At 32.1% G+C, this 14812-nt stretch overlaps 1 protein-coding gene and 1 long non-coding RNA gene across 2 annotated transcripts; both read right to left on the reverse strand.

Moving 5' to 3' along the window:
* Positions 1-7390: 7390 nt before the first annotated feature.
* LOC115981807 (glutathione S-transferase U10-like) lies at positions 7391-8579 on the reverse strand. The gene is made up of 2 exons (XM_031104167.1): positions 8212-8579; positions 7391-7895 (listed from the first exon to the last, which is right to left on the reverse strand). The coding sequence occupies exons 1-2, from the start codon at positions 8533-8535 to the stop codon at positions 7533-7535; spliced, it is 687 nt and encodes a 228-aa protein (XP_030960027.1). The 5' UTR covers positions 8536-8579; the 3' UTR covers positions 7391-7532.
* A 2038-nt stretch (positions 8580-10617) lies between these two features.
* On the reverse strand, positions 10618-13044 carry LOC115979818. Its single transcript, XR_004089202.1, has 3 exons — positions 12926-13044; positions 12778-12816; positions 10618-10695 (listed from the first exon to the last, which is right to left on the reverse strand). It is a non-coding gene; the product is annotated as an uncharacterized LOC115979818 (long non-coding RNA).
* Between the last annotated feature and the right edge of the window lie 1768 nt (positions 13045-14812).

Consider the following 14812-nt stretch of genomic DNA (forward strand, 5'->3'; position numbering starts at 1 on the left):
GAAATAGTTACATGATAGTTCATTATTAATTGTCATTATTTATTATTAATATGGATAAGTGTGACCATTTTATTTTCTTAAGTTTGTACAACATTTTTATTTTTATTCAATTGTTATTTCCTATTTGTCATTTTTTTATAAAAAAATATTTAAACTAAATGACAAAACTAAATCCATTGGCATTGTATTAATTATTGACCCATATAGCCACATTCATTTATACATAAAGGATCATGCCAATGAGTGCCCTTAGGGTACTCGCTCGTTAATAATTAATTTTAGGAAAGTTTTTACATCACTTTTATGGGAAATAAAAAAAGTTGTCAAAACATTAATTGTTTTTTTTTTCTTTTCCCATAAAAATTTTCTTTAACTAGATTGTTAATGAGTGCCCTAAGGGCACTCATTAGTATTTCCCATACATAAATAATATATTAAGGTGGCGTTTGGATACGGACGAAAAGCCAGCGTTTGCATTTGGCGTTTCCTTCTTTTTTTTTTTTTGGATGCATGCAGGTTACACTATTTAGGAGACATTATGCACGGTTTATGTACTGTTCACGGGACCTACAACCACTTTATTTAAAAAAAATATTAAAAATGGGTCCTACGGCACTATTCACACATTTAAAAATTATTTTGCTATAGTGTTTTTAGTTTTCAGCAAAATAAACGGTATTTAAACGGACCTCAGGTGTTTACTTAACCAATCAAATACTTGATACATCATTTGTTTTTTTAACAATATACACACATGTAACAAACTCTCTGTATTTTTTAATTATTAAATTATATAAAGTTATATTATATTTATAATACACACACACAGAGATTACAATTCACACAAATAATATTATGACAAAATTAATAAATAACGCATACAATCAATATTACATGCATATATGATATAAATTTATAATAAAGAGAGATACTGATTTAGATTTAAAAAAAAAAAAGATGAGATGATATTCATGAGATTGAGATTAGAAATCAAATCAAAGAGAGAAAGTGAGAGTATTTTGTATTATTTTGGGTTTTGAGATTGGCCGATCTGTGTTGTTACTTGATTTTGGATTGAGCTATGATCAGAGGTGAAAAATACTTTTAAGTGTAAATCAAACTAATAAAACAAATATTATATATATATAAATAATATTTTTTAATTTCCAAGTGAAGAGGTTCATTTGAACCTTGAAGATAATGTACAACTGCCCTTGCTATTATTTAAGTAGCTAGTATATGATTGGATTTCCTTTAGCCTAAGCATCAACCTCAAGGAGATTGGCCCAAATACTTTCCTCTCATCTCAACAACCAACTTGTCATGAGGTGGGAGCATTTCCTTCATCAATGGATGGTTTTTTAGAGCTTTCAACAATGCCATAATTGTTGGGTTCTTTTCGGGGCTAAATACCACAGCAACAACCTCATGAAAAGCTTCGTAGTTCCATAAAGTTGTGCCCATTTAAGATAAATGTATCTCTTTGTTACAATCTTTTGTTTCAAGGGAAGATCTTTTGATTTCAACCGTGTTGCTTTTGTACATAAGTTCATCTTATTTTATGATAGGCCAAAAAAAAAAAAAAAAATTAACCCATTGTGATAAATTAATTGATTAATTAGCCAAGTTTATTAATTAATCAAATTAACATGCAAAGCGTGTGGTAGCATAAACAAATCACCAATAAATAAATGCAACGGAAAATAAATTTGACATGGTGATTTGTTTACAAATGGGGAAAACCTAACGGCAAAAACCCCACTGGGTGATTTTCAGGTCACCATTCCCGAAATTGCACTATTATCACAACAAGCGGTTACAAGTAAAGGAATTCCAGTACCTTATACCAACCTACAGTTGAACCCTTATCCTAATACCCAATTGGACTTGTTCTGTAATGACAATTTCCCCTTTTGATGCACGGCTCCCAAGTACGTGACTAACTAATTGCGTGGATCCCAGTACGCAACTTCAATCACCAACTAGAGAAGTTTGTTGGCTGCAAAGTTCTTTAGTTTATCCCAATGATGAAGATCAAGAAGATGCTTGGTCACAAAACCCTACAGTGCACAAACACAGCAACTTCTTCACAAGAATGATGAACTAAAGCAAACTCTGTCTCCGGTTACAAATTGCTTGAACAAACTTTGCTCAACACTTGTGCAACTTGTGAACTCTTTGACGACTCTTAAAATAATATTTTTATATGTTTAGGGTTGTGAGAAAAGAATGCCCAAACACATAATCACGAATTAGAGTTAAAACAGAACTGAAATTTTGTTTTTCATAAAACTCGACATATACCTGTCTGTTGAGATGCTGTCGAGCAGCTGTCGAGCCACGGGGCTGAAACAGCTTCTTAAGTTCGATAGATAGTTAGCTGTCGAGATTTAATGAACAACACTTTTTCAGCTTGAATCTTGGACAGACTTGTATGTCTTCAACACTTGATCTTGAACACAATTTCTTGAAGTATTAAACACATCTTAGATCTACCAAAATACAAGTAAAGCGCGTTTTGTTAAAGAAAAAGCCAATTACATAAAATAGTGACATATGTTCCTAACAAGTGATTCACATATGTCCTAATATTTTATTTTATGTTTGGAGGGATATATGTTTTTATTCATTTGTGGTTGCACCTAATAATTTATTTAGATTGCCTACATCCCCTTGGTGGGGATGAAGCTAATTCGTAGTTCTTAAATTGAGGTTTTAGATTTAAAATCCTCAAATATGATTTTGTCTGATATAAATGATGGACATTTAAGTCAAAGACTTGGTATTTAATTAAGTATTGACTTAATTTTGTTTTGGGTGAGAAAATTTATTTTAATCTCAAAGATAAATCAAGGACCCATGTTTTTATGGATTTTGAACCAAGGATTCTCTTTTTGAGAAATTGAATGTCCGAGTAAATTTCCTTTCTTTCATTTGCTTCTTTGTAGGAATTTTAACAAGCAATGATATTTTGATTGAAGTTTCCAAATTTAATTAAGGGAAAGAAAATTCCTTTGTAGCAATTTTATTTTTATGAACATGTTTTAGAAATTGGGAATCGAAAAATTTCCTCACATCAATTTTATAGTCATTTTACTTTCTGAATTGGAAACTCCAATTTTGTTTAAGGAATCAAAAATCTTAAGAATTAGTCATATTGGATTTTGAAGGAATTAAAAACCCCACTTTATTTAAAATAATTTTAGGAGTCAAGGACTCCATTAAGTGTATTATTTTAAATTGGTAAAATCAATAATTCCAAATTGTTTAATTGGTGGAATTACTAAGTATAATAGTGGAACCAAAGATTCCATCAACTTGTTTAAATGGAGGAGAGTCGAAGACACCAATTTTTAAATTGGTAAAGTCAAGGACTCCATATAATGGTAGAATCAAGGATTCCATAAATTTGATTCAAAGTGGTAAAGTCAAAGACTTTATTTGTTTGTTTGATTTGTAGAACTTCAAGTTTCATATATGGAGTTAAGAACTTCTCATGAAACTTCACTCTATTTGTTTTACCAAAAAGAATTCAGTTTTAAGGAAGAGGGATAGAGAGAAATTTAGAGAAGAAATGGACTAATAAAATTTCATATATAAACCTATTGCTTCGTGCTCCTCCTCTTCACTTGCTCTCTTCTTTTCTTTTCTTTTTTCTGCTTGAAAATGCTTTGTCCGTGTATCTCTTTTTTCTTTTTGGTGTGGACTGTAAGCTTAGGCTGCCATAAACAACCCCACATCTTTTGCACGTGATGTGAGTGTGGGATTTATTTAGTAATTTTTTTTCTTTTTATATCATCCTTATATATTTTTGTTTGCACTATTTGTTTTTATAATTGAATTTTTTAATTTTGGAGGGCATTTTTTGGTCCTACAAACTTGTCCAAAATTTATATTCTTTAATAAATCTTGCTTCAACATTTTTTAAGTAACCATTTTCTTTTTTGTTGTTGAAATAATATTTCTAGAATTGCATGTATGGCTGTTTGAGGCATTGATTTATAGATTTCCTTTTGTGAGATCTTTTGCACTGTATTGTGGTGTTTGGTGGGCCAGAGAACACTTTAGTCAATGGTGATAATGGAAAGATTTGAAATTTTATTAGAGTTGGACTAAATGTTTCTTGATCAAAATCTTGGAGAAGAAGTCAAAGAATTTGTACATAGTTCAAGATTTTAATGGTAAAATATGGGATAAGAAAATTGGCCTAGCATGATAGCAACCTTTGTCTTCTTGGGCGACATGAAATTAAGAAAGAGCATAAGAACTATGTTACATGTACAATGACTTACATATTTCATAACAAACACTTTTGGCCTGTATCCTTAAAGGATTGATCAAATAGTTTTTAGGTTTAGGTAATCCATAAGATCTTAGATTTTAATCTATTATTTAATGGGCAGAGCTTGAGTCAAGTGTCCTATTGCATTAGACCCATCACAATGGTGACACGTGTTTATTTTTGACCACATATCATTAATTAACCCAACTGGTCTAGTGTACCCAAACTAAGTCCTTATCCAACCGTTCGGACGGTGATATCTTCCTATTTGTAATTATCTAGTTTGTGTAGGACAATGATAGAGGGAATTCCACTCACTAAAAACAAAAGAAAGAAAAAAAAAAAAAATCTGGGCATCCACTTTAACTGGGCTAACAATCCGAGGTTATCCATGATTAAATTCAAATTGCAATGTCCTGGAGTGGGCTTGCACCTGGTTTATACTTGACTTAAAAGAAAGGACCCAAGTAGATGCCCAACATATTTGACAATATACATGGGTTTGCTTGAACCCTTCCTCTGTTCCATGTCTCATCTTCAATCTTCTAGTGTTGTGATGAGAATTTTTCTAACAACGAGTTAACTTTCCTTATTAAGTATCACCAATATAATGGTCACCTAGGTTGTTTTCTTTCAGTTAAACTTACAATTAGTTAACTTTCCTTATTAGATATCACCTATCATATTGGTCGGCTAGCTTGTTTTCTTCCAATAAAACCTACATCAAACTCTGTGGATTTAGAAGCAACCACAAATTTAGAGTGTAAAACGCATTTTAGCCTACTTTTTTCATTTGCTCTAGTTTACATTTTAGCCAACTCTAGTTTTAAGAAGTAAACAGTAGAAACAAAACACATAGGCAACCCTTTATAGAAACCAAACAGTAGCATCATAGTTCTGCTTACACTTAAAATTTTTTAATATGTCTGGCTCAGATGCTTCATAGGCATTGATTTGCCATTTACAGTTAATGTTTTTCAATCACCTCTGTCGGATGATTTCCAATGCGTGATGCCAAAACCCTACTCCCAAAGGCTATCTCTCCGCTCACTCAAACGATTATTTATTTTAGGTACAATTCCTCACTGATGTGAGTTATGTTGCAAATTTTCAATGAGTGGTGCTTGGTTTTGAAGTACAAATTCAATCGTAATTAGGTGTGTAAAAGATGACGATGGATTTTAGTTGTAGAGGACTAGTAGAACTGTAGAAGCTATTTCTGTAAACTTTGGAATTTTGGGCAATAAAAGAAAAAAAAAAGGAATTTTATTTAGCATTCTTGATCATTTTAGCAAGCACTTCGTCGTCCTTAATATCTGTTGGGTTGGCCTCAAGGGAGATGATTTCATACCGTATTGGCCGGTATATCTTGTATCGGTGCGTACACTAGTATAGAAATGTTGGTATTTTGTACCAGTTTAAATACCGGCTGTATAAGACCTGTTTCGACTATACCGGGATGTATATTGGGTTTCGGCCAAAAATTAGATACTAGACCCGAAAAAAAGAAAGAAAGAAAAAGAGGTCGATTTAACACACACAGTAACCCAGAAATTCTCCTCCTCACCCCAATTTGGGATCTCTTCATCTTGGCCTCACACTGGTGATAGCAAATCTGGCACGGGTGATAGCGAATCTGGCTGGCAATGAATAGCGGCATTGAAGCAGTGAAACAAAGTTGAATGCCTGATCTTAGAAAGAGGGAGAGAGATCAAATCTGAAAACATGTTTTGGTTGATGGAAGGGAAATAGTCCCATGTTGGAGAGAAAAATTTGAAAGTTTATGCGGTGGGAAGAGAAATATAGCAATTCACATGCGATAGAGAGAGTCTTGGAAGTTTAAGGGGCCATTTGGTGTGGCATTTTAACTAATACTTTTTAGTTTTTAAACAACATTACACGTATTTTCACACACTTTTTTACTCATATGTATTTCTAAAAAATACAAATAACGTTACTAAAATAACGTTACCAAACGGCCTCTAAATTGTGTGAAATGGGAAGTTGGGCTAGTCAGTAAGTTAACGTGTGTAGAGTAAAAAGCTAACACAAGGTACTTGAAAGATGGAAAATTTTTTGTGTTCTTTGGTTTTATCACCCACCATTTTAGTTTTTCTAATTATTTAATCTTTTTCTACCAACTCCCTCTTGCGTAATATCTCATTTCTCACCTACTACTCCTTTTTTATTTTCTTTTTTTGTCTTATACTTTTATCTTTGTTCATATTTTTTATATTAAACTTACAGCTCTAGCATCCGGGAATGCAAAAAAAAAAAAAAAAAAAAACCTATTTTACATTTTCAAATACTACTTTATCTATTTTACCAACCTATTTTACAACTCACTTTACATCTCAATTTTTATTTTTATATATAACCTAATAAAATAATATAAATTACCTAATAAAATAATAAAAAATATTATTCTCTATCTTTTTCCCCCACTCACTTTTTCTCTTCACACACCACATATTAAAATAATATATATTTTTTTACAATCTATGAATAGTAAGGTTGCATATTTTTTTTAAGTTTTCAAACTCGGATGGAGTGGATTATGAGTGGCTTAGGTTATAAAATAGCATCTAAAAGGTGTTTACACACCCCAATGCTAGTGCTCTTATAAGCTTAACAAGTTTAATAGCTTAACAAATTAACTTTGACCAAATAATTAAAGTTATAAATATACAAATAATAATTATTTATTTATTTTTAAAATATGTATAAATAATATATATATATTTTAAATAGCGATAAACCTGAAACAGTACACCGATATTGAAAAATATCGTTCTGCTCGCTTAATCTGTACAGCCTTCTGTGAGATTGACTTCCTTGGATTGTTTCCTTGGTCAGCCCTTAAAGTCTGAGAACATTGTGAGTTGATAATTGATTGGAATGTTAAGAAGGGCTACATGCTGGATATACACTGATTTCTAGCTTAAGAAAAATCCTACAGCCATACAATCACAATGACTATTGAAAGGCATCCTTGTGAAAAGTCTCTTCTCTCTCTGCAATTTTAACAAGCTGCAACTTCTAACTTTAATGGAAATCTTTCTAACATATGCGAGTTTTAAGCATTGAACAGTAGAAACAAAACACCCATAGAAACCAAACAGTAGCACCATAGTTCTGCTTACATTAATTTTTTTTGGCAAAGAGACAGGATTTATTTCTAACAATTAAAAGGTACAACCATCATCAATCAGAGCTTGATACATGGTAAGCCTGTCTTTCCTCTTCAATATTAAGCTTGAGTAGATGCGAGAGAGACTCTGAGCCTGGCAACCAATTTGTCATGAGGCGGTAGTGTCTCCTCCACCAGAGGGCAGTTCTTCATTGCATTGACCCATGAGAGAAACTTTGGGTTCTTTTCTGATATGAGTACCGCATGCATGGCCTCATTAACAGCTTTGTAGTTGCATCCATTTGAGCCAATAGCGATACCAAGATACCCTAAGCTCTCGCCATTGAAGAATGGGTTCTGCCCTGGAAAATCCTTTTCAATACCTTCTTCAAGCACCTTAAGCACTTGGCTCAAGTCTTCAATGGCTTTCTCTCTTTCCTCCTTGCCTTTGGCCCTGAGGATGATGTGGAAGATTGGCACAACCTGATGACACCAAAATGCTTTTATTAGTGTTTGCACACAAATGCTACATAATTGGTTGAAGTAGCAAATCAACAAAAAGGAGAGTACAAATGTTTGTTTATTTTATTTTTATAGAATTAGTTATCCTAAGGGGCAAGGTCTCCATCTAATGTTTTAGTGTACTGGATGAGATACAAGATCAACACTAAACCAATTTTGAATATATATCATGTTCATATCGTGTTCAATACACATAATCTGCCGTTTTTCCTCAAAAAAAACAAAAAAAAACTATAGCATCGAAATTGTGAGAGAGAGAGAGAGAGAGAAAACCCACCTTTTGATCGTAATAGTTGGCCCAAAAACGGACTTTTGCCCTTTGGTGAGGATCCTCAGGCAATAGTTTTGGGGTGGTATTCCAGCACTCTTCTATGTATTCAAGAATAATTAGTGACTCAGCAATGGATTTCCCATTGTGAACAAGTACAGGTACTTTCTTGTGGACTGGATTGTGGCTGAGGAGCAACTCACTTTTGTTTTTCAAATCTTCCTCCACATACTCATAGGGTATGCCTTTTAGTTTGAGGGCTAGCTCAACTCTAGTGCAGGCACTGCTGGCCCATGTTCCAATCAAGACAACTTCACCTTGCTTCTCCTCCATTCTCTCTCTCTCTCGCAGTTGGCTTTCTTTTAGACTGAAAAGCCTTAATTTAAAGAGGAAGCTGACCCGGAAATTGATGAGGTTGACCCATTAGAGATCGAGGATCCATGTGTTATACAGATTTAATAATTAGATAAAGAAGCAGGAAAAACGTATGGGCTTACGCAAGATTATTGACCTTTGGCCCTTTGTCCAAGTTATTAATTGAGTCCACTATTTCCACTCAGCCATATAGTGTGCTCCTGAAGTAGGAATGTTTATTTATTTTTTTGGACCACACATGTTCATATAGATATTTAGTAGGGGAGGGGACGTGAATTCATGTCACAAATATGAAGTACTACCCAAAAAGAAGAAGAAGAAGTCATTATTACTAAACTATCAATTGAAATACACTGCAACAAGTTGATATAGGTAAAACTTAAACTACATCGTAACAATGAAATGATGATGCTAAGAATTTAGCTGATGTCACTACAAGAAATTTGGTCTTTAGCGACGGCATATAGTCGTCGCTAATGCTTTAAATATCGTCGCTAATTATATTGGCGACGAAAAATGTCGTCGCTAACTTTCGTTAAACGAATTTGGTTACAAAAAAGTTTTTTAGCGATGATATTAATGTCGTCGCAAATACAATACTATTAACGACAACAAAGTTGTCGCTAATAGTGACAGTTGTCGTCATAAATAACTCGAGTCCCCAAGACGAAATGTCGTCGCTACTATCTCATTAGTAGTGAAATTTTTTTTTGTCATCGCTAATAGATTATTATTAATGACGACATGTTTGTGGTCATTGATATATCTTTACTAGCGACGACGCTTGTTGTCGTCACAGATAACGATATATAAGTGACCACAAACATGTCATCACTAAAAATTTCATATTAGCGATGATATTGTTTGTCATCACTAATGATATGATAAAATATTAGTGACGACAATGTCGTCGCTAATAATATTTTACATTTTTTTTTCTTTAAAATTTACATTCTGAAATTTACATGGGTACCTAATGAGAAATAATAAAAAATCATAAACCACAATCCCACACATCACAAATCTTCAATCACAAATACTCATGTAAGCTTAACAATGGCTCAATCAATAACTACTAATAAGGAAAAACAATATCCAAGTTCAATATCATATACATAATTTAAATTCAAATCTACCATCTCAAATACAAATCAAATAATAACAAATTCTTCAAGAAGATATACAACCAAGCTTGCAATGAATTGTATCTCCCCTCAAAATCACCAGTAGCCCAAGGCTTGCGACATTTAAACCTGAAATAAAAAGAATAAACAAATGTAAAGGTCAACTAAAGTAAATGACAAAAATGCATACAAAATAGTTTTAATATCCAAATAAAACTTTAACATTTTTATTTTTCAAAAATACCATAGTTGAGAAGATATGAAATCTTTATGTATTTAACAAAACTTAACTTGCATCAAAACTCAACTTAATCTTCATCCCAAAGATCTCCAATAGATTCATCATTGCTAGATAAATCTTTTTCCTGATTTGAGCTTAAAACATCATCATCACTATATATTTCTTCTTCATGGTTGGAGTTTGTATCTCATTCCTCATTAGACAAGTCATCATTGATGAACATACTTTCATCAAGTTGTACATATATATCATCAACAACTATTAAGGCCCCCAAATTTATTGCTGTCACATCATCTCTATGTAACAGAGTTGAGTCTTCATCATTTTCTTGTTGAATTATTACATTAACCCTAATAAATTCACTTTCTTGATATACCTCATCACTATTATCTTCTTTATTTTGTTCATGCATCCAACTTCATTTTATCCATTTTTATGTTCCTGTCATAATTTCAACAAACACTTTTTTACTTGAGAAGAAGTGGGTCAATGAGTTAAACAAGTTCTCTAACAATTGAATTTAGTAAGTTATTCTAGAGAATTTTCCATCATTCAAGTATTATCAACAAGAGAGTTTACATGCATTAATATTTCATGTTGTAACAATTAAAACAACTAATAAGATTATTAAAAAGCTAAATGATAATTCATAGATGTAATAGAAGTGAACTACTTACCAAGTATAACCCAACTTTCTTCACAAGGTTGCTACTTCTTGTAAACTAGCCCGCTTTATAGGAATACCAGCAATAGCTTTGAGTTGAATACAAATCCAAGCATCAAATGAAAAAGTGGGACAAAATAAAGGATAGAGAACTCTATGGTAGCTCCAAGAACCCAACAGTGAGTTAAAAATATAATATTTTTTAAAAGAAAAATTAAAATAATAAATGATCAAATGACTAAGCAATGAGAAGTGAAAATGAATGATGAAGTTTGGAATTTTTGGACCACAAGATTTTCAATTCAGACATACCCATTATTAAAAAAAAAAAATGTCAAGGTAAATAAGCCAATGCCAAGCATCATAAGGTCTTATAATAACTACTGAGTATCCCAACCCCAGCGCATACGTGGATCTCAAACAAATTAAAATAAAATTATATACTAGTTACTATACAATGCTCTAGTTAATTAATTTATTTGAGACTTTCGATTATATTTTACACATCTAGGAACAAAGTTGTAACACCATAAAAATGACTTCTTTTATAGAATTAATACACATGTAGTAACAAAGTTTTAACACCATGAAAATGATTTCTTTAATAAAATTAATTTTGAGAGAAACATGATCATACCAAATTGAGATAGTCAAGATGAAGGTAACGGCAAGAATGAGATTTAGCTATAGCTGAAAAATGTTGCAGATGTCAATGCCAAGCTCTTATAATGTATAAATTTCATCAAAAAAAAAAATGTATAAATTTTGAGCTTATAATCCCCTGCAATATTAGTATGTCACTATTTTAGATCCTCATGTAAGTGTGAATTAATTAGGGGAATCAATATAAAAAGAGGATGTATCCAATTACTACCTTAATAGTGCACACAAAGACAATTGGAAGAGTACTGCCCAGGTCAGCTATGGAATGCTTTTCCTGCCAATAGTCAAACTATATATTTATTGTTAGGTGCATCATAGCACCATGGGTCCAGCCCACACCTTATCAAAGCTCTAAATGAGCTTGTCTTGCAAGCTTATAGAAAAGTCAGTCTTCATTAAATGAGACATGACTTGAGGTGGGACACGTTGGTTTTTGGCTGAAGCAAACAAAGGCCACTTGGCCAGAGTGTGAGAAGAAACACACTGGGAGAGAGAGAGCTGAAGTATTGTGAGTTCCACAGAGCAAGCAAGAAACACATAGAGATATTCAGCCATTTGAGGTGCAGTCTGAATGAAGAAATATAGAGATACACAGTGAGAATATGAGAGAGTGAAAAAGAAAAATGTGACATTTTTCTTTGCTCAAACTACACACATAAGGAAGAAAAATTGGTAGAGTTCTCTTAGAGTTTTTGAGTGCTACAATTAGGGAGAGTGAGAGTATTCAGAGGAAGATTTGGCTATTGATTTTGTGGTGAGATTGTATTTATCCTTGAGATTATTTGTCATATATCCAATTTATTATGGACTCAGGCTTAGCACAAACTTGAGAGTTGTAATTTCTATTTCACAATGAATATTTTTCAGAGTTGCCCCGTGATTTTTCCCTCCACACTAGTGTATTTCACGTAAAATTTGGTATTCTTTGGTGGATGTGTTTATGTGGTACTTGCTAGAATTTTTTGTGTTTCCATAATATTGCTATTACTTAATAGTCACTCATTTTAATTCACACATAGACATTAAGGGGATTTAAAAAATTTTCCCCAACATTTACATTAAGGGTTTTAGATAGTACAAAGGCAGAAACTTTAGTCAAAAAATTGTGCCTTTTTTTATAAATAGTTATCAAATTCTGGAGTTTCTTGAAATTTCCACATAGTGATGAATACAAACACATTTTAAAGGACCCAAACACGTTTTAAATGACTCTGTCAAACAACTTTTTTTTCTTTTTTTTAGGGTGCAATTGTCAAATATATAAGCAATTGTTTTTGCAGAGTCAATGAAATATATAAGCAGAAGGATTCAGTGACTTGTCTAGGCTTAAGTTGGAATGAAACACATATTCGTAGTACCATAAGCATTAATTACCAAAAAAAAACAGAAAACCATTAGCAATTAAGGCATGTAGTACGGTAGCTAAATCCCAACTCTATCTTTGATTTATTATATTATATATTTATTAATTTAATGACAAAAACAAAACAAAAAAAGAAAAGTCATACCTAAGGTCCCACTGATTGGAGCAAACTTTAATATGAAATCTGTAAAAAAATTGAAAAGCGAGCCAACATTACTAACACTAATACGAACAAGAAGTAAAGGAAAAAAAAAATGAAAACACAAATGAGAGAAGAGAGAAAGAGACAATACCTGGAAAGTGGCTAAGAGGTGGTCAGCGGCAGTGGATCTACAGGTTCTGCAGGTGTTAAAGAGATGGTTCGCAGTAGGCCTACAGGTTCAGTGGGTGTGTGAGAGGGATGGAGAGAGATGATGAGTGATAAGTGGGTAATTGGGTATTGACCGAGAAAGAGTTGGAGATCATGGCTCATGGGACTTTAATTCAGTTACTTTATTATTATTATTTTTATTTACATTTCATGAGTTATTGTGACAAAAAACTATATCTTGTGACATTAACTTGTCACAATAGGCCATCTTTTTTTTCTTTTTTCTTTTTTTTTGAGGAACTATCACAATAGGCCATCTATTGTGAGAGACTTAGGTTGCCTTCGTTAAAACAAAATATTGTGACAAACTATTTTTTTTAGTCACAATATAGTTTTATATTTTACTAATAAAATTTTTGGTGGAGATACAATAATTTATAAATTGACAAAATTGTCCAAACTAATAAATTTTATTTTACTCTTGAAAATAACTTAAAATTTAAAAAACCAAGAAACCTCTAAAATACCCCGAAACTACTCAAATGAAAAAAAAAAAAAAAAAATTGGAACAACCAAAATGACTAAAATGTACTGCGAATGTCTAAAATACCCCTAAAACCTTCAAAATGACCACAATACCCCCAAATTTTTTTAAATGACCAAAAAAACCCAAAATCACTAAAATGACCAAAATACTACCAAAATTTCTAAAATGACCCAAAATACTCTCGAAACTTCTAAAATTACCAAAATAACCGCAAAAATCTAAAATGACCAAAATACCCCTAAACCTCTAAAAGGACCAAAATACTCCTGAAACATAAAAAATAATCAAAATACCTCTGAAACCTCTAAAATAAGCAAAAATACATTGAAAATTCTAAATACCTCAAAACCACTAAAATGACCAAAATACCCTTAGAACCACAAAAATGACTAAAATGTACTGTGAATGTAAAAAAAACTCCTAAAACCTCCAAAATGACTAAAATACTCTGGAAACAACTAGAATGACCAAAATGCACACAAAACTACTAGAATACCCCTAAACCTAAAATTCACTAAAATAACCTCAAAACCTCTCAAATATCCAAAATACCCTAAAACCTCTAAAGTGACAAAAATGCCACTGAAAACTCTAAAATGAAAATTTTGGCCTTTTAAGAGTTTAAGGAGTATTTTGTTCATTTTAGTAAATTTTGGTCATTTTAGATATTTCAAGGGTATTTGGGTCATTTTAAATATTTCAAGGTTTCAGGGTATTTCGGTCATTTTAAAGATTTCGAGAGTTTTTTTTTTTTTTTTTTTTTTTTGGTGTCAGTTTAGAGGTTTTAGGGTATTTTTAGTTATTTTAGAGATTTCACGGGTATTTTTAGTCATTTTAGAGATATCAAGAGTATTTTGGTTATTTTAGAGGTTTGGGGGTATTTGGGTCATTTTAGATGTTTTGAGAGTATTTTGGTCATTCTAGTTGTTTTGGGGGTATTTTGATCATTTTAGAATATACTTTCATAGCCTTGGGGGCATATGTCTCATTATATCTTACATGCATCAAGAATAAGACGTGTTTAGATTGATGGTTTTGATTTTAGAGGAAAAAAACAAAAATAACTTTAGTTTGAAAACCATTTGAAGACCCCACAATTAGTAAGGGTTAAAGTCAAGATAAATTGGAAATCTCATGTTTGATCCAAGGGAGAACCTACTAGTATCTTCCCTTCAAAAATGAATTTTTGAAAATTAGTATTTTTTATGGAAAATATAATTTTAAAGGTAGTGCTTTGAACTAATACTTCTGTCACTCCAATATGTGATTCAAGGGAAAACATAACTTTAAAGGAAGTAATTTGGGTAACATAATTTCAATCGG

This window comes from Quercus lobata, chromosome 3 (genome assembly GCF_001633185.2).
Source record: "Quercus lobata isolate SW786 chromosome 3, ValleyOak3.0 Primary Assembly, whole genome shotgun sequence".
NCBI classification, from domain to species: Eukaryota; Viridiplantae; Streptophyta; class Magnoliopsida; order Fagales; family Fagaceae; genus Quercus; species Quercus lobata.